Consider the following 21,879-nt stretch of genomic DNA (forward strand, 5'->3'; position numbering starts at 1 on the left):
ATGGGAATATTCCCTCTTTCATAAGTCAAGAGCTGAAACATTCAGAAAGTTATTTTTCTAACCAAATATTCTTTTTATGTGGACATATTATTTTTAGTGTGTATGTAAATGTGCGCTTTACCCATGAGAATGGAGTTCAATTTGTCTACCCCGCTGACACAAAAAAAGGATTTCATTTTGAATAGTGTATAATTTATTTGTGTACAATAATTTTGTATTATGTTGGTGAAAACACACATACCGTTCTATAATGTCGGTGAAAAAATACAGTTTGTTTTGGATATAATATTACTTAATAAACAATTCAACACAGACCTGAACTATTCTGTGTATTCCTCTTTCTAACGTTTTTTTCCTCATTCAGAGTAGCACAATTGGTCCAAAAGCAGAACTTGATTTGGCAACAGACTGTGATGTCATGTGTCATCTAAATCAGCTGTGTTGCTGTCAGTGTCATTAGCCACCAGCACCTCTCTGTTCTCGTAAGTCCAGAAGCCATTGAGGTCGATGAGGATACTAGAGACAGTATCACCCTGACCGCTGTTCACCAGGTCCTGTAGTGTGATCTTATAAGGATCTTTAGGCTTCACCATGTCAAAGATTTCATCCTGTATACACAAACATTTGATTTCCATTTAATGACCCAAAACGCCCTGCTCCCTACTTGTTGATAGATTGCTTTATTATTATTATATAAAGGCCATTCACCTTAACATCCTGGAAGGAAACTGGCTCCTGCCCATGTATTTTCATTTGTTCCTGAATGGACTGATATCCCAGATGAATAAGTTAGTTTTTGCTTGTTATAAATATATAAAAAACATAAAAGCCAACAAATATTTTTGCTTGATTTCAAAAACGTTTCCTTACCCTGAAGAAGTAGTTGAGGGCAAATACATTGAGATAGCCTTTGTTTTCCATGTCCAGCAGTTTGAAAATATACTGGAGGGCCGCTGGCTCTTTCCTGTTCTCTAGAGCCAGCACGAAGTCTAGATATGTATACGTCTAAATGGTGGTGTTGAAAAAAATATTACGTTTTTAGATACTGAAAATTTTGATGGAATCATGTAGGAATCCATATATAAGAATATTGTATCTCTGTTTTTTAGGGACAAATGTCTACTTGGCTGTAGTCGTTTTCCAGAGTAACATAATATTCACAAAAAAAAAATGTAATGTTGCAAAGTAAAAGTACACTACGGTTTAAAAGTTTGGGGTCAGTTTGATTTTTTTATTTATTAAAAATTTTTATTAAATTTCTAAGCAGCGCAAATGTTTTCAACATTGATGATAATAAGAAATGTTTCTTGATAACCAAATCAAGGCTGCTGAAAATTCAGCACTGCCATCACAGGAAATTTAATTACATTTTAAAATATATTAAAGTAGAAACAGCTATATTATATTTTAATAATATCTAACAATTTTACTTGCATTTTTTAATCAAATAAATGCAGCCTTGGTGAGCATGAGAGACTTTTCTTTTTTCTTTTTTAAATCTTACCAACCCCCAAACATTTGAACAGTCTTGTTCAAGTATATCTGGAAACAGGACTTGAACTCAGTTCTCCCTGCCAACAAAACTATAATTTTGACAGCAGACTACATTTTTTTCAAGAGATTTTCTCCCATCAACTCTTAATGTAATGTAAATCATTAATTAAGTCAGAATGTTATACCATTTCGCCGTCGTAGGTTAAGCATTCCTGGTAGACCCGGTCTAGGAAAACACCAGTTAGTGTTCCTGTGCCATAGCGAGACAGCTCTTCCTTACTGAGCATTCCCGTTATGGTCCTTATCCAGGTTGAGGTACTGACCTGTAAAAAAGGACATATGATGATTAACACATGAGATTTAACTTACATAACAGTGATTAAGTGTATTTTGCAGGCATACCATAAACCCCGAAGAGCAGAAGGTGCAGAGAACCAGTTGGACTCCTGACTTTCCTTAGACAGCTCCTCGTCTCGAAGCTATAAGTGAATACATCTGATTAGCATAATGTGCAGATTCTGTTTCTTTTGAACTTCCTATTAATCAAAGAATTGTGACAAAATATATCAAAGTTTCCATAAAAATACAAAGCACCACAACTGTTTTTAACATTAATAAAATAAAGAAATATTTCTTGGGCAGGATCATGTGATACTGAAGAGGTAATGATGCTGAAAATTCAGCTTTGCATCACCGAAATACTAACGTTGGCGAGTATAATTCTTTCAAAAACATTCAAACTTTTTAAAAGTAGTGTATACCAGATATTTTATAGATAGGTTCACTTGAGCGAGAATCCATACACTACCTCAAGTAAATCATCCAAGAAACTGCAAGCTAGGATGTCCTGAATTTTTATCTTCCCTGCGGAACATGTAAAAAAACATTAGAATGCTTCTTTTCATTCCAGTTTTTCCAAAGGGTAAAATCTAAATAATGTTTACAGGTGCTCTGACTTAAATCAAAAGACAAATTGTAAAAAACGACCACAGGAGAATTACCAGTATGTAGAGGATCAAGGAAGAAGAAGAACTTGCGAACGGCAGTGCAAACAAAAATGAGTAGAAGGATTTCTCCAAGCCATCAAGTTGGGGGAGTGTAGGAATTAACTCTAGAATGTAGTTCTCCAAATCCTGCAGAAAAAAAGCATTTATGTTAAACAATACAGCTCTACTTCTAAGCAGATACTGTGATTTCTACGGTTTTTCAGGGGGTAAACTTACAGACTCTCGGAGGTAACCCTGACCTGCTACATCATAAAGACTCAAACCAATCCTGGTTTGGTGCAGCCACACTGCCAGAGAAGAAACGCAGATGAACAGGATTCATCTACACATCTGTATTACTGTGTCAAGATTCAGTAAAAAGAACGCTTAATAAACTGACATCATGAGATAAGCACAAAATTCATAACTACCTTTTCTCATGACATAGTTGAAAAACTGCATTATTGATATTCTCCCGTATGGATCATTATGAAGCAGTTTGGCATAGATTCTGGCAGTGAAGAAAAGCCTGATGGGGTGTAATGAAACATCTCAGTGAGTCATGAGCACTGTCCATATACGAATTAAATCGATTTAGAATACAGTTATCAGCCCATCATACGTTTTGAGTGAAGCTAATTGATCACTATACACTTCTTTATGATGCACTTACTTGCATTTGGCGCCTGCTTTTTCTCCAACCTTTAGGAAACTCTCATAACTGATCATGGCCTCGTCACCAGTTGTGGGCGGCACTTGATGCTTATCGAGAAGAAACCAAAGGTTCTGTAGGAAAGAATGAAAAAACATTTAGAAGAGGGAATACAAACACAGAACATATTTAGTAACTAAACTAAAGCAGATAATGAATGTTTAGATTGGGACACAGGCCAAAAAAAAATGCTCTTACCTGCAACTCTTCATTGTCCAGTAGTTCCCGGCTTTTCCTCTGGAGAAACACTGCCCTCGATTCTTCTCTGAGTTTCTGCAGCAAGACTTCATCTTCTGCAGGAAGCTGATATGAAATATTGGGGAGGTAAGATTAAGAAGGCAATATGTTCAGAAGTTTCAAAAAATTTATTTCTTTTAAAAAACAAAAACAAAAAGAATACTTCTATTTAAGCAAGGGTGCATATTAAAGTATTAGTTCAATTCCAGAATAAACATTTCCTGATAACTTACCAACCCCCATGTCATCCAAGCTGTTAGAGTCTTTCTTTCTTCAGTCACAAAAAATTAAGGTTTTTAAGGAAAACATTCCAGGATTTTAATCCATATAATTGATTAGAATGGGGACCAATATTTTTATAGGTCCAAATTTGCTTTCTCAATGCAGCTTCAAAGAGTTCTGCACTTACCCATCCAAGGAATAAGGGTCTTATCTAGCCAATCGAAAAAAGATTTCTGTCCTTTTTATCCACATATGCTCATCTTGCACTAGCTGGGACTTCACGCATTACATAATCACGTTGGAAAGTTGGAAAGTGGAAGTACCAACCCAGTGTTGGTTTAAAAAAAAAAAATAAAAAATGCCCTTTACAAAACAAAAGTCAAAGACAAAATGACAAGGAGTTTTTTTCACATTACCTTTTTGGACCAGAGTACACAGACGAAGAGCTAACACAGAAAAATGACAGATTGTTTCACTAGATAAAAACCTTACTCCTCAGCTTTGAAGCCCTTTGAAGCAGCATTGAAACTGCAATGATTGAAGTTCTTTTAAAAAGTGACGTGACAATCAGAATTTGTGCTCTGCATTTAACCCATCTGAAGTGCACACACACGGAGCATCGGGCAGCCATTTATCCTGCGGCGCCCGGGGAGCAGTTGGGGGTTCGATGCCTTGCTCAAGGGCACCTAAGACGTGGTATTGAAGGTGGAGAGAGAACTGTACATGCACTCCCCCCACCCACAATTCCTGGCCGGCCCGAGACTAGAACTCCCAAGCTTTCGATTGGGAGTCCTACTCTCTAACCATTAGGCCACGACTTCCCCACCAAAATATTTGGATTGCAATATATTTCACAATATCACTATTTTTACTGTATTTTTTATCAAATAAATATGATAACACCGTATTCTCATTACAGATTAAAGTGTGATCAACTCACCCTGTAGTAGAAGCGTGGGATGTGTTTTAAATGAGCCATCTTCTCCTTTTTCACCTCTTTTCCATTCAGTGTAGTACTTAGTAAACAATTCAGTTTCCTCTGCTTTCTTCTCCTCCTCTGTCCTGCCATCTGTGGCAAATAAAGATTTTTTTTACACAAATTATGATTATTCACACTGTACAAACCTCTTCCAAATTTTACTATTCATAGTAAAATCAAATAATCATTAGCAAAACCATGGATGGCTCCTTGTTACCAGGGTCATTCCTACTACGCAATAAATGTCTCCATCATTTATCATTTATGTCTTATATATATATATATATATATATAATATATCATATAAAATACTATGGGTTTAAGTTACACTTTAAAAAAATTTTACTATGATTTTACAAATGGAATTTATAATAGCCAAGGTTTCATTTAATCACAATATTATAATTAAACCAATAAATAACTACATTTATAAAGTCAAATTTTATTGTCTAAACTTGACCAAAATATATTTGTGAAAGTCTGGTATACCCTTTAGAAGTACTTCCATAAATTACAGCACAATCATATTAATTTTTCAACATATTTTGTATAACAGGAATAGAAAAGGGTTACTATAGTTTCTACACAACAAACTGTATGTGTTGTAACTAAGTCCCAAAATATAAAATATTTAGTATAGTAAAGTAAATTAAATTCATTTTGACTATATTTATAAATAAATATATACTTATATTTAAACATTTCCACTAAATACAATGTTTACCATGGTAAAACCACGGTACATTTTCTTAAGCGACTTCAAATCCTTCTAGCGTGATTAAACAAGTTGATTCGGAGATTCATTTACAAATGTATACATTTAGTGGAATTTAAAACATTGCTACTTGATCTCGAAATGAATCTCTAAAGCACCTGATTAGCTAACATTCATATTACCTTGTTTCGCAGTGGCGAGTCTTTTCCGCAGTAATTCTTTCCAATGTGCGGTTTTATCGTTTGCCATTATAAACTTTATATATTTTATACTAACTTTAACTAAATTAAGACTAATTCTTAAACAATGTTATTATGTTTGAGTAGCCTAGGCGGTAGACGAACTGTTTACATCTCTGACCTAAAGGCGCATGCGTGACGTCAGTGAAGTGCGACTGCACAGGAAAGGGCTCTTCGCATGTACTTCTGTCCAGATCATGTAAGGTAGATGCTCTTGTTTAAATAACTGAAGATTGTATTAACAGATTTGCGTTTCAAAGAAATTTATGAGCTATCTTGGGTCTAAGGAACTAAAGACAAAAGGCAATTTCTTTAGAATATAATTTACTGAATATGATTTGTATCTATTCTATTGTAGATACAAATACTATTAAATATAACTTCATAAAGTTAGTGTGTCTTACTCTATGTGTGATGAACAGTAAAACCGACCTTAATTCACAAAGCAATGAGATTTTGAGACAGAATAAGTCATTTATTATACGTTTGACATAAAGCACCTGAAAAGTAAAGCGGATTGGTAGAGAAATGGGATCTCTTGTTGTGTCAAAGTCTATGATTTGTTTTAAGCGTCTGTGTACATCATGGGTTGTCAACCCCTTGTGTCTCAAGCCCGATTTGGCTTGTTTACCACAACAAAACATTTTGCATGCTGTCAGGTGTATCATAAATCCACACACACAATGTTACAGCACAAAAGGAGATAAACAAGCACACGGCCGAGTTGCCAAAGAAAAAGTGTTCACTGCCAGAAAAAGGCCTGCATTCCCAAATTCAGTATTTGATGCTGGAACGGCCAGAAGAACTGCTGAATATATGAAAAAGAGAAATGGGGTGGATACAGAAGAGCTATAAGATAATACACCATCCAGAGGCAGAGGATCTGTGAAAGTTTCTCTTCCTGATCATCCGCTGTCCGCATCCGAATGGGCGAAATTCAAAGAGAGTTCCTCCAAACCTGATCGCTTTGAGATGCAAATGATGGAAGGACTGCTGGCGGCTAATGCAGACGTCGACATCGCCAAGTCTCTCTTGGCCTACGTGGTTCAGGACAAAGGCACCCTTTCTTACGAACTCCTTTTGAGGTACCTCACACTGTATCACGGGTGGCCACCACTCGGAGGTGTTTGAAACATACGACATCATGAGAACATGCTTTAAGACTCTTGACACTGGAGCCTCGTCCATGTTTATTAAAGGTCTCAGTCAAACTGAACGCTGCAGGGAGGCGCTTGAGGTGTTGGAGGGGATGAAAAAGGCCCTCCTGCCATCTCCTCGTAACTATAGTGATGCCATCACGGGGGCGGTGCTTCACGGTGACACCGAGACCAGCTGGATGCTTTACGATGAGCTTCTGGAACTGGGTCTCGTTCCTAATCAGGACACCTGGCAGTGTCTGTTTCAGAGCGGCATCACTCAGCATGGACAGGAGGACAAGCTCTTTTCTGTTCTCTCATATATGAGAGATAATCAGATCTACCCAGAGGAGCCGCTGATTCAAACTATCAAAGCTTGGTTTGAGAGGTAAATGTAAAATATGAGAATGCAAACATATTCAAATATTGTTGTTTTTATAAAAAAAAAAAATGTAAATACTGTTTACCTTTTTTTTTTTCATCTGTGCAGTTTACCGGATCAGAAATGGAGTGGGAAGTTCTCATACGTGGTCCCCAGGTACACTTGCTATTTTCTGTTTTATTCAAATATATTGTCAATAAAGACTTTTCTTAATTAGATCATTGATGTGGCAATATCTTGTGATTTAGTGGAGAGTCCAAGAACTGCAAGGCATCACTTGAATCCATTCAGCTGACTGAGGAAGAGTATGGTGAGCTGAAGGTCAAAGTGATGAAGAAAGTGATAGAAGGAAGTGACGTCTTCAAGAAAACCACCCCAGAGGTCTGTCTGTACATTTGAGTCTATAGATAGATAGATAGATAGATAGATAAAAATAGATTTTACACCAGTGTTGTTGAAGTTAACTAGTTGAACATAAATATTAGAATATAAACATAAACTTAAAAATTAGAAATGGCCTTGGCAACTAACTGAAATAAATAATCTTAAATTCAAGTACTAAAATCACTAAAACTAAAATAAAAATAAATGTGAAAATAAATTTAAGCTAAATATAAATATTTTTTAAAAAGTAAGAATAAAATGAAAAAAAAAAAATGCAAGCGTTCCAGTCTCATAATTAATGGTGTTGGGGGGGGGCAATAATTTTTTTAAATTGTGAAATATGTCTTAATTCATTAGATATTTTAATGCATGTGAATAGCATGTATTAATTAAAATGTATTAGCATATTAAATTCTCATTAAAATCATGTTACAAATAATCTTAATGGTATTAAAATGGGTTTAATCTTTATGCAAGATATTTTGATATTTTTCATATTCTGGAAAAGTGTTTTTATGAAATTCACCGTTATCTAAAGGATTTGAAGGTCGAAGTTTTAGCCAGGACTTATATAGTTCCGTTTGACTCCACTAGATGGCGAAAGTGTCCTATGCACCCTATATTCTCTTTTCTACATGACAGAGTAAACATGTTATACATGTAACATATGTTATAGATGTTAAACATGTTACTTGATTTTTGATGCTTTTAGATTACTTTCTCATTGAAAATTATAAAACAATAAGGACACATGGACTAAAAACTAAAGCTACATTTTGTGTTGCACCAAATAGGCTGCAGCCACTCGATAGGCAAAGTTGGGTAGCTTTCCAGAATTAGAAGATGTTCCATGCAGTTTTGATCTCCGTCATAAATGGAGTCTGCCCCTGAATTAGATGATGTTGTTGTCTGGAGGGCTGCTTTTTTCAGGCTGTGGGGTCTATAGATGTCAAAAGCATGTGATCCTGTCTAGTTTCCGCATTTAGATATGATGCAGGGGCTTTCCAACACATGTTCCTTCATGCGTCTGCCGGGTCCCTTGTTTAGAAAGCTCACGAACCCAGTCCAACCGAAGACACAAGGTCACAAGGCAAGCAATTCCTCTGAAATTCCATTTCCCAGAGAGAACCGTCGTGTTTGTTTGCAAACACCGTTCTCACGCATTGGAAAACCCATTCAGTTTCCAAGCACTGTCTCAGAAAGGGACATTTTCACACAGAACATCTTGGAAAAACAAAGCACTCAGTATAGCCATAAACGATCGCTTATTTGGTCGTGCACATGATTGATGCTGAGACATGTGTACTGCTTAAGTGCCTTTAGCTGTTGTAAAATGCAACACAATGGGCTTTCACATTTCAGCCCTCAAAAGCCTCTCACATTATTGACCCTGGAAAGTCCCAGCCTGTCTGTCTGCAGCGCTGCATGGGCTCCAGCCCCCCATTGCTGCAGCAGTGCTTTATGAAGTGAAACCAGATCAAGACGGTTAAAACACCCCCAGTCAAAACTCTGCAGAAGCATTTAACAACCCCTAGACAATCATTTTGCCTTTGATGGAAAAAATGTGCTTCTTTTTGGGCGGTTAACATGACATGCCAAGCAATGACAAGTGTGTCCTGCTTTGTGACATGCTATACTTCATCAAAACAACTTCCAAATGTTTTAAATAACCACTTTAAAATCTTGCACAGTTATTATACATGACCTCACAATAAGTGTGAGATTACATGGAATATTTGTACTTTTAAACATGAAAAAAAAAACATTAATCCACAATCTATATGTAAGTTTCAAGTATTATTACAAAAAGGAAAAAATATTATTTTAAAATAACCGTTTTCTAATTTAAGAACAGTATTTATTTGAAATATAATGTCATTTTGGTGCATATTTGAAAATTATGTATAATTTTTTAAAGTACAAATATTTAATGTGTGTGTTTTTATGTGTGTGTGTTTATATATATAAAACCTTTGTAATACTTTATTTTGTCAGTGGAGTTTAAAAGTGCCCAAGTCGTACAGTTAATAGTCTACACAATTATTGTTATTAACACATTGAAAGATCCAAGTGAAATACTGTCAAACAATTTAGCAAAAAAAGCTGGGGTTTTTTAGCCTCCTTACATTCAGTGGCCTGGATTTTTTTAGGTCAAGCTTGAGCTTGGGGGAGCCTGTTTTTCCCGTTTCAGAAACTTCAAGCTTGTAATAAGGAAAAGTACAGGACTTGCAGTCTGCCGCGGGGGCACGGTGTGCTTTACACGTACTCTTATTCATCTATTTTCTTTGTTCTCTGTCAATTTGGCTGCCTTTAATTCTATTGGTATTTCATGCATGCTTTGAACAAAACTGAGCAGGTTCTTTTGAAGATTTACCAAATGCTGTTATTTGTTATAATAATTTAAGAAAAAGCTTGCAATTGTACATTGAGTTAATAAAAACTCAAGGCTGAAGGAGCGTGTTTTGATTGTCATGGGCCATTGTGCATATTCCAAATGAAAATACTAGAATGTGATTACCATCACACCAGGATTAAACTTGTTTTGAATGTGCATATTCCCGACACACCCATTTTGTAGGTACACAGAGTTCTGCATGACCAGCTGGTACCACACACACACACACACACACGTGACCTCTCAACACCATCGGGGAATCCCCGGTGTTCCTGTTCCCACTCAACATAACCTCTCCATGGCCATTAGAGGGTGTGGAACGAAACAAAAACAATAGAACTGCACTTACAGTTCTAGATCTTTGTCAGCATCTCATTGCATACATTATCACATAGATAAAACCAAGATAAATTGTATGTTAGGATTAATTTTGTAGTCCTATGCTGAGAGTGCTAACCCTACCCAATGTTGCAAGATTTTATAACAACTCTTAGTCTGAACAGCTCAACTCACAACTCACCAACTGCTAACCCCCACCAAAACCAGAAAGGAATTCCCCAAATATCCAGCTCCCCTTCCCCCCTCTCGCTGTCCGTGGCACTCACCCCTCCCCCAGTCATGCATCCTCTCACCCACAGACGTGCTGCTTAACACACACTTAACAGGATTTTTAGCTTGCAAAATAGCTGCATGCATTCTTTTTTAAGGGCTTGTTTTCACATGTGGGTCACAATCTTCTGTTTTTGCATATTAGTGGAAATTGGAATTTTGGAAGGAAAAATTCTCACGCTTCGGGCAGAACTGAAAGCGCCGGGTTCCAGCCACCTGACAGTCCAGGAATACATCTGGTTTTGACAAGCTCAGCTTTGTGTGTACTAAACAGAGGATTGTGTATTAGTTGTTGGACTTTACTTCACCACATTGTTGTTGTGTCCTCAGCTTTGAGGAAGAGCTTACAGAGTTCGCAGTTTGATCAAAACAATGCTTAAACTAAACTTCATTATTTAAATGTCTTTAATTTATTGGAGAATTTTAACTTTGGAAAAACTTACCTTGGTTGCATTTCAGTGCAAAAAAATTTTTTTCTTTACTCCAGTATATTTGAGAAGAAATGTATTACTGCTCATTATTTAAAATTGAATACAATTTAAATAACAAGTGATGTCTGATTTGAGATGAATCATTCATTTTGAATCTGTTTAAACTGCCTGTTAAACTGGTTTATGGATTCCACCGAATGATCATTTGTGAATTAGATAGATCTGGTTCATTGTTTGTTATTATTTATACGCCAAAAGATTTTTATTTTGTTTTTCTTGAGTTTTAAATACCATTCCAGTTTTTTTTACTTCAGTTTGATGTTTAATTCAATGTCACTAGCCATTTCTTTATAATTATTTGTGTAATCTACAGAAATTTCTGAATGAAAATAATTTCAAAATGTAAAAATCGTACTATTTTTGTTATAGTTTTAGTTATATATTTTTGTACTTTTTTTTCCATAAGTTGCCAAGGCGACATTTCTAGTTTTCATGTATATTTTTTATGCTTTCATATATCTATTTACATTTACATTGTACATTTATTCATTTAGCAGACGCTTTATCCAAAGCGACTTACAGATGAGGACAGTGGAAGCCTTTAAAAACAACAAAAAGAGCAATGATATACAGTATTGTTCAAAATAATAGCAGTACAATGTGACTAACCAGAATAATCAAGGTTTTTCGTATATTTTTTTATTGCTACGTGGCAAACAAGTTACCAGTAGGTTCAGTAGATTCTCAGAAAACAAATGAGACCCAGCATTCATGATATGCACGCTCTTAAGGCTGTGCAATTGGGCAATTAGTTGAATTAGTTGAAAGGGGTGTGTTCAAAAAAATAGCAGTGTGGCATTCAATCACTGAGGTCATCAATTTTGTGAAGAAACGGGTGTGAATCAGGTGGCCCCTATTTAAGGATGAAGCCAACACTTGTTGAACATGCATTTGAAAGCTGAGGAAAATGGGTCGTTCAAGACATTGTTCAGAAGAACAGCGTACTTTGATTAAAAAGTTGATTAAAGAGGGGAAAACCTATAAAGAGGTGCAAAAAATGATAGGCTGTTCAGCTAAAATGATCTCCAATGCCTTAAAATGGAGAGCAAAACCAGAGAGACGTGGAAGAAAACGGAAGACAACCATCAAAATGGATAGAAGAATAACCAGAATGGCAAAGGCTCAGCCAATGATCACCTCCAGGATGATCAAAGACAGTCTGGAGTTACCTGTAAGTACTGTGACAGTTAGAAGACGTCTGTGTGAAGCTAATCTATTTTCAAGAATCCCCCGCAAAGTCCCTCTGTTAAAAAAAAGGCATGTGCAGAAGAGGTTACAATTTGCCAAAGAACACATCAACTGGCCTAAAGACAAATGGAGGAACATTTTGTGGACTGATGAGAGTAAAATTGTTCTTTTTGGGTCCAAGGGCCACAGGCAGTTTGTGAGACGACCCCCAAACTCTGAATTCAAGCCACAGTACACAGTGAAGACAGTGAAGCATGGAGGTGCAAGCATCATGATATGGGCATGTTTCTCCTACTATGGTGTTGGGCCTATTTATCGCATACCAGGGATCATGGATCAGTTTGCATATGTTAAAATACTTGAAGAGGTCATGTTGCCCTATGCTGAAGAGGATATGCCCTTGAAATGGTTGTTTCAACAAGACAATGACCCAAAACACACTAGTAAACGGGCAAAGTCTTGGTTCCAAACCAACAAAATTAATGTTATGGAGTGGCCAGCCCAATCTCCAGACCTTAATCCAATTGAGAACTTGTGGGGTGATATCAAAAATGCTGTTTCTGAAGCAAAACCAAGAAATGTGAATGAATTGTGGAATGTTGTTAAAGAATCATGGAGTGGAATAACAGCTGAGAGGTGCCACAAGTTGGTTGACTCCATGCCACACAGATGTCAAGCAGTTTTAAAAAACTGTGGTCATACAACTAAATATTAGTTTAGTGATTCACAGGATTGCTAAATCCCAGAAACAAAAAAATGTTTGTACAAAATAGTTTTGAGTTTGTACAGTCAAAGGTAGACACTGCTATTTTTTTGAACACACCCCTTTCAACTAATTGCCCAATTGCACAGCCTTAAGAGCGTGCATATCATGAATGATGGGTCTCATTTGTTTTCTGAGAATCTACTGAACCTACTGGTAACTTGTTTGCCACGTAGCAATAAAAAATATACTAAAAACATTGATTATTCTGGTTAGTCACATTGTACTGCTATTATTTTGAACAATACTGTATGTGCTATAACAAGTCTCAGTTAGGTTAACACAGTACACGTAGCAAGGGCTTTTAAATAATATAATAAAAAAAGAAAATAGAAAAAGAATAGAGCAAGCTGGTGTTAGAGGCCTTGGGTTTTAAGCCGATTCTTGAAGATGGCTAAGGACTCAGTTGGGGAGGATTGAGTTGCGGTAGTCATTCAACCAAGAGGGAACATCTGGATTAATTGTAAAGGTTTGATAGAACTGGCTGGAAGACCTGCCAAGAGAGCATTGCAATTAGTCCAGCCTGGACAAAACAAGAGCTTAAACAAGGAGTTGTGCAGCATGTTCCGAAATAAAGGATCTGATCTTCTTGATGTTGAATAAAGCAAATCTGCAGGATCGGACAGTTTTATCAATGTGGTTTGAGAAAATCAGCCGATCATCAATCATAATTCCAAGGCTTCTGGCTGTTTTTGAAGGAGTTGTGGTTGATGTGCCTAACTGGATGGTGAAATCGTGATGAAACAATGGGTTTGCTGGAATCACATGCAGTTCTGTCTTGGCAAGGTTGAGTTGAAGGTGATGGTCCATCATCCAGCAAGAAATGTCTGTTAGACAAGCTGAGATGCAAGTAGCTACCGTCGGATCATCAGGATGGTATGAGAGGTAGAGTTGAGTGTCAACAGCATAGCAGTGGTATGAAAAGCCATGATTCTGAATGACAGAACCTAATGATGCCATGTAGACAGAGAAGAGAAGTGGTCCAAGAACTGAGCCCTGAGGCACCCCAGTAGTTAGATGTTGTGACTTGATTATTTTTTTTCTAATGTATATATATATATTCTAAATCTATTGGCTTCTTTATGTATGGCTAGTACTTTTACTTACAAAGTATTTGTGTACTTTGTTCACCTCTGGTGAGCTCTAGGCATGAGTGTGCATGACTTTGCAAACGCAATTTACTATGAAGCTAATAAATCAAAAGCCGTTTTCAGCTCTGCGTCCCAAGGACAGACAGGTGAGGGAGTGACTTGGCCCCAGTCCAGCTGGAAATTCCCTTGTTTTGTTTACATGTTGTACCAGGGACAATTCGGGAGGCATTTCAACCTCTTGTTAAACGACAACAAAGAAGAAGGAAGTTCTAGCTTTTTTTGGCCCTGTTATTCAAGGGGCCCTTATGCTTTTGTGTTATTCAGCTAAACATAACCTGATCACGCTTTTGAAGGTGAGCCAGGTGTGGTCAAGTTTAGTCTGAAGCTCTATCATATGCCTGTAACAAATGCCTATAAGATAAATCGGACAAACACCTTTTTTTAACTGTCCTGGGATGAATTCATAGAATCGGTAGACAATAAAGTTGTTTTTGTACAATGCTCTGACAGATAGTATGTTGAGTTCTTGGCAAGAACTTGTCAGACTATCTGTGAACACAATGCTTTATCTCATGGTTGCATGCTTTGCTCCTATACTTCCAGTACATTCATGACTGCACATAACTCTCTTAATCTCTCTTCGCTTAATCTGATATGTAGAGTTTCATTAGTTTCAGGCAGGATCTCTTACAACGATATATGTGCTTGCTATAAATGTCACTCACTCGTGATTTTCCAGAAACAATCTTGAGTTTAAAGGTGAAATGTGTATTTTTGGTCCCACTAGCATCACCGAACGGAAATGCAAAAATAGTGATTGTTTATCTAACAGTCGATTCCTCAGCTGTAATGTGAGAAAGTTAAAATCTGGATGTAATCCTCCTCTGATTTTATATATACTGTTATAGCATTTATTAATATTTTATTAACTTTTATTTTTAATATTTTTAGTCATTTTATGTGCTTTTAATATTTGTATATATTTATAATATTTAATAATATTTATAATATTGTATAATATTTATATTTGTAATATAATATAATATATATATATATATATATATATATATATATATATATATATATATATTATTGATATTTATTTTATTTTAGTATTTTTATTCGTATTTTATTAATTTTTAAACTTAGTTGTAAGTTTAGTAATTCAGCTTAAATTTACTTGTTTAAAGGTTACTAAATGTGCTTATAATGTATTTATTTTAGTTTGTTGTCCAGGCAACATTTTTCATTTCCATTTAAGTGTAAGTTTATCATCTAATAATTACATTTTATTTCAGATATTTTAATGATTATTAATGGTTGTAGAAGTTAACAACAACAAGACTGGTTTGATATTACGTCTGTCCTGATTGGTACTGTTTTCAATTCGGTATAAAGGTTTTCTGTTGTCCTCTGTCTTGTGCAACACCGGTTGCTTTTCTCTTGTGCAATGTGCTGAACAACACCAAAGTGAGGAACTGTATATAGAAGCCCCCATACATCCAGCAAACCATATGTTCCTCTTGTTGAAGAAATTGAAACTGTGACTAGTTTTAGCCTCAGAACAAACAACATGGAAATATTGCAGTGTTTGTCTGTGTATCTAGATCACAACTGTAAGCTGTAAATAGTCATGATTTTGATATTAACCAATAATTTGTGTTCTGTACAGGAGCTTAAAAGCTTTAAGAGTTTTGTGAAGCAGAGACCCCCCTTTGATATTGTCATTGACGGCCTTAATGTAGCTAACACAACACCAAAGGCCACGCACTCTGAGACGGTGAGTTGTTGGTAACTTCAATGCTTGGGCGTTCCAAGACAGGGCTGGTTTGTCTGTGACCTATTGAATCACTGATCAGGCTAGATGGTCAACCTACTCTGATTGAAAGCTCTAACGGTGGAAAAAAATAGGCATACTTGTGTTTGTTTACCTTCATGATTGAGTATTCAACTAGCTGGCATTCTAAAGTAAAAAAAAAAAAAAGAAATTAGTTCCACCAGGGGGTGATGCTAAGCCTGGGTTGCTTTTAACACAGCAGAACAAGTTTAGGAAACAGCCCCAATTTCTCATAGTTTCCAACCTCAAAGACACCCCAAACCCATGAAACCTACAGTTACTCAAACAAAAAATTAGGGAAAGTTCAATGTCCATGTAACTTTACACAGAATGTGTTACACATCGGCCCACCTACGAGATGGTGTCAGTCCCAGACAGAAGTGGCTTTACATTTGGTTATCATCCTTAGTAATTAAAGGCTTTTTTTTGCCAACAAATACCAACACCCACCCATCTCAGCTTCAACCACCCATTCATCAAAAACCAATGACTTTCAGTGACACACGAGGACCATATGAGACACATTAAAGGGACAGCTCACCCAAAAAATTTTATTCTGTCATCATTTAGTCACCCTCCACTTTTTCCAAACCTATATGAGTTTCTTTCATCTGTTGAACAAAGATATTTTAATAATGTTAGTGACCGAGAAATTGCCGGTAGCCATTGACTTCCATAATATTTTTATCCATACTATGGAAGTCAATGGCTACCGTCAACTGTTTGGTTACCAAGATTCTTCAAAATATCTTCTTTTGAAACGCACAGGTTTGGAACAACTTGAGGGTATAATTTAAGAATTTAAATTTTGCGGTGAATTATCTCTAGATACTGATTTTCAAAAGATTTCCGTTTCAGTTTGTTGACTTCTGAGTGGATATTTGGATATCTGTTTTTTATCATTCTATAAGTCAGAAAATATTGTCAACGGCTAGAAAAAAAAATCAGTTTTCACCATGTTTTTAGAAATAAAATGTATAATATAAATCAGGAGAATGGTGCAGGAACAAAACCTTCATAATATACTGTAGATAGAAATACAACTAGTAAGGTTGGTGTAAATAAGTGCTACTGAAGTTGAGATTTCTGGCTTGGTGCATAACTCCTTCGGAGAAAACAGCCTCTAAACACAGTGTGTATTATACAGTCATTGAAATCTACTGGCATAAAAAGATAAAGTGCAATAAAACTAACACTGTGTATTTAACATGCTTTCTTTCCACTAGACTGAAAGAAGACAAGTTATGGAAGCAAAATAGACTAAAATCAAAAACTAGACCAGTGCATAAAAAAAGCAATGTTTTTTCCAGCAGTGTCTAACTTCAACAGATATGAGAAGACCTAATACTCTTGACATTAAACCACAAATTATGATGGAACACAAACTCTCGACCTTCAGTCAGATCCTTTTTCTTTCTACCCACTCATACTTGGTGTCCATCTGCATGTCACACATTATTAACACCACAGATGCAACCCATGGCAACTGAACATGCAGGCAGGGGATTTTACACTCATTTTGCTATGACTAACCATGTATTTAAAGTCAGACATGTGCATTTTGTGGTCAAGTTTATTTTTGGTGGCAACATTTACCCCACTTCCTCGCTAACTGGCACATTCATTGAAATGCTAGTATTAACCGGTTTTGTCTGCACACAGTCTGTGCAGGGTGTGAAAATGAAGGCCTAAGCGAACTTGTTGCCAAAGTAGGCCTATATGGTTTGTTTACAGGCTAAGTTATCAGACTCTATGCAAGAAAGTTACTGTAAATTGACTAAACTAACATGCTGGAAGGAAGTGCATATCTTTAGAAATTCTTAAGCAAAGGAGACTGGAGGCAGATGTTACGTTTGGATTGTGAGACATGGCACTATATTGTCTACGGTGCTTTCCAGAGTAAAACAGCCCATCTGTGGCTCACCGTTCACTTCCTTATCATGAATTAGCAGAAGATGAACACACCTGCAATTCACATTTAGCACTTCCTCATGTCTGAAATAGCAAAATGAGGGATACAAGATAAACTGGAATTCACTGGGACTGACTTTGCATATTCAAACTGTAGATAACATTACGGTAATCTAAATTTGAGTAAGAAATATAATTAGAAGGTAAATACAAAGCAGTTGGGTAATGCAATAAAAAAATACAAAAAATGATACATGCGTGCATTTTTATGTATATATATATTTGAAAAATAATTGAAAAAGCACATGTACGTATATATATATATACCATTATTATAACTAAACTAAGATATATACAGTTTAACTCTAGTACATGTATTTTTACTAATTGCATATTTTTTAATCAACTGGTTCCAAAGTGATTGTTAGTCGATGTATGAATTATATCTCTTTTTTTGTTTTTTTTTGGAAAAGTAACCTTTATTTAAAATAATATTGCTATATATTTTGTAATGAAATAATATTTTATTATGTATTAAATATTAAAAATTATTCTGAATAATTTTCTATAGCTTGTGTACTAATGGTGAATAAAAAAATCTAATCAATAACTCCTGTAAATAAGAGTAAGACAAACAAATTTACAAACACAAACACACTACATTTAAAATAATTAGGCCTATCTCATGAATAGTTATGTATATGCAAGTATATGGGGTGTTAAATCTGAAAATCTACATACAAAGAACGTTGGATATTTTTAGCACATGGTTGTAACCTTTAATGTCTTCACTTTGTATGGTGGGTATTGGAAAAACAACTTCCTGTGTAATCAGGAAACCCCCCCCCCCATCATGGTTTGTGAGTGAGTGGGTGGTACAAAAGTAGGTTAAAACAATGTGAGCAAGAATAATTTCCCTCCAGATGACCTGCTAAAGTCCCAAATAAATCTGTAATGCCAAGGGAAATTCCTCCAAAAAAAGTAATGCGCTACAGCTCACTTCATAGAGAACATGCTGAATGAACTGAGGTCTCTCATTCATGATTCAAAAATTATGAATGGCCTCGTTCATATTTAATATCTAAATAGAAATGGTAAAAGGTCACTGAGAGTGTGAATTATCTCTGCAGTTGCTGGCAGTCGTATCAGAGCTACAACAGCAGGGGCTGAACATCCTGGTCCTTGGCAGAAAGCACATGCTTCAACCTTCCTGGAACTGGGACAGACAAAACATGGTCAAAATCAAGCAGAAAGCCCACTGTTTCTTCACCGAGAACATGTTAGTATGACCCCCCTTTCTTTAATCACGTACTGCCCACACTGTTCCAAAACCTAGTGAGCTGCCTCCACAGGATCATGGACACTAAGTTCCAAAACATTTGTGACATGATTATTCTGACTTTGTCAGTTAAATTCTGTGTTTTGTGGAGGCAGCAATCCCATAATGCACTGCAACAAGCTCAGTAAACAACTCATCCAGGATTGGTGTGCATGAAAATAGTTCAATCTAGAATATATTTTTATTTTAGTGTTCCTGTAGCTCAATTGGTAGAGCATTGCGTTGGGGTTGGGGGTTCGATTCCCCAGGCACACATGATAGGTAAAAATGTATAGCCTGAATGCACTGTTAAGTCGCTTTGGATAAAAGTGTCTGCTAAATGGATAAATTTATATTCAATTTAAATGTAATTTTGAGTTAGAGTATCATATATTAGTTTAGCAGCATAACTTTGCATGTGTTACACTGTTCAGAAAAACATTTTCATGTAAAATGCTGACCATTTATCTGATCAAAACTACCGTAGAAACGGTCATATTGTGAAATATTATTTCAAAATAAAAGAACTGTTTTCTATTTGAATATATTTTAAAATGGAAATTACTTCTGTGATGCAAAGCTGAATTTTCAGCATCATTACACCACTCTTTAGTGTCACATGATCCTTCAGAAATCAGTGTAATATTTGGTGGAAATCATGATCACCATTCACCATGTTTGAGATGAGTAAGAAAGAAAAGAAATCAATACTTTTATTCAGTATGCATTTAATTAATCGGTTGACTGAACTTTGTATACAGAGAATCCTGAAATGAATTATCAAGGTTTTCACAAAAATATTAAGTGGCAAAAACAGGTTTTAAGATTGTTAATAAGAACCATTATAATAATAAGAACCATTACATTTACATTTAATCGTTTAGCAGACGCTTTTATCCAAAGCGACTAACAAATGAGAAGAATAGAAGCAATCAGATCAACAAGAGAACAACAGTATACCATGTCAAGTCTCAGTCTAGTACAGAACGCATAGCCAGGTTGGTGGTTTTTTTTAATAAGAATATGAAAGACAAGAAAATAAAATAATTTTGCATCATTAATAACTGAACACCAATAATTGATAATATTCAGCATATTAGAATGATTTCTGAAGGATCATGTGACACTGAAGACTGGAGTAATGATGCTGAAAATTTAGCTTTGAAATTGCAGTCATATATTACAACTGAAATATATTCAAACGCAAACAGATGTTCTTTTACATTTTAATAATATTTCACAATATTAATGCTTCTACTGTTACTCTATTTTATTCTGTAGAGACTTCTTTCTAAAACATTTAAAAAATCCTAACCTTTGAGACCAGTAGAAAGAGAGAGAGAGAGAGAGAGAGATTGTGTGTGTGTGTGTGTGTGTTTGTGTGTGTGTGTATAAAATGATGTACAGAGATGCTTCCTATAGTTATAGAGGCTTAATTGTGTTATGTGTCAGTTGCAAAATTCAAAATTGTTAGTGAAGTATGTATCGATCACTTTCCTTCAATATAAACTCATAATGATTCCATTCACCTATCATGAATGGTATTTTTGATAGAGTGCACTGTTTTTCTTGGATGGCTGCCACAGATCTGAGGATGACCCGTTTCTGCTGTATGCTGCTTTGCACTCTGGCGTTCACTGCAACTTTCTTAGTCGTGATCTGATGAGAGATCACAAAGCCTGCTTGCCAGACAGTGCAACCAGATGCCTCTTCTTCAAGTGGCAACGTGGCCATCAATTGGTGATCAGTCATTACGTCCCAGGAAAAATAGTTCAATTTCAGGTAGGTTTAGAAATGGAGAGATCTTTTGCAAACAAGATTACTCTTAAGGACTGAAACCCTCATTATGATGACTGTTGGCTTTGCTGTGTTTTTCAGAGGATCTCAGCTTATGACACCATCGTTCAGACATCTGGTGGCTCCTGGCACATTCCTTATGATGTGAATAGAGCAGATAGAGCCACGTATGAAGTTCCTCAGAAATGGCTCTGCCTCACTCCAGGACATTGAGGCTGGAGTTACTACTACTGTGCTGGCTGAGAAATGTGAAATAAATAATACTTTGCAAAATGTCCAATTGTGTCTCTTCTACCTCTTGTCTATATATATATATATATTGACTGCTTCTTTTATAATCCTGTAAAAAAAAAAAGGCCCAAATTTAGAACTATAAGGCTGTGTGTCTAAAGTGCATTTGCAGAAATCTTTAACGTTCACTAGTACAGGTTAGCCATGTAGGTTTTAAGTCAATGGCAAACATTAAGGCAAGGTTCAGCTATATTATAAAGGCAGATTTTAACTGACAGTTTGTGTTTTCAGGTGTTTTTCATAACTGTCAAGTGGTGGCAAATTATAAACCTCAATAGAATGTGCTCTTTGGTGCTCTTTACTTATTCTAGTTTTGGAAAGATCTAAAAAAAAAAAAAAAAAAGTGAGAAAGTGAAAGTGACATTCAGCCAAGTATGGTGACCCATACTCAGAATTTGTGCTCTGCATTTAACCCATCCGAAATGCACACACACAGAGCAGTGAACACACACACACACTGTGAGCACACACCCAGAGCAGTGGGCAGCCATTTATGCTGCGGCACCCAGGAGCAGTTGGGGGTTCGATGCCTTGCTCAAGGGCACCTAAGTCGTGGTATTGAAGGTGGAGATAGAACTGTACATGCACTCCCCCCACCCACAATTCCATCCGGCCCGAGACTAGAACCCACAACCCTTCGATTGGGAGTCTAACCCTCTAACCATTAGGCCACAACTTCCCACATATTGTTATCTACATATC

The 21,879-nt window shown here is 36.1% G+C and overlaps 1 protein-coding gene and 1 pseudogene across 1 annotated transcript; one reads left to right on the forward strand and one right to left on the reverse strand.

The window, feature by feature from the left end:
• Nucleotides 1-170: 170 nt before the first annotated feature.
• On the reverse strand, nucleotides 171-5,696 carry LOC113060948 (serine/threonine-protein phosphatase 2A regulatory subunit B'' subunit gamma-like; annotated as a pseudogene).
• An 833-nt stretch (nucleotides 5,697-6,529) lies between these two features.
• On the forward strand, nucleotides 6,530-21,162 carry LOC113060946 (mitochondrial ribonuclease P catalytic subunit-like). Its single transcript, XM_026230214.1, is given in 8 exon segments — nucleotides 6,530-6,678; nucleotides 6,680-7,108; nucleotides 7,211-7,258; nucleotides 7,351-7,483; nucleotides 15,696-15,803; nucleotides 18,902-19,050; nucleotides 20,676-20,871; nucleotides 20,968-21,162. Coding segments are annotated over 8 exon segments (1,317 nt in total). The 5' UTR covers nucleotides 6,530-6,556; the 3' UTR covers nucleotides 21,100-21,162.
• Nucleotides 21,163-21,879: the final 717 nt, after the last annotated feature.

The sequence above is a fragment of the Carassius auratus genome, chromosome 42 (assembly GCF_003368295.1).
Source record: "Carassius auratus strain Wakin chromosome 42, ASM336829v1, whole genome shotgun sequence".
Taxonomy (NCBI): domain Eukaryota; kingdom Metazoa; phylum Chordata; class Actinopteri; order Cypriniformes; family Cyprinidae; genus Carassius; species Carassius auratus.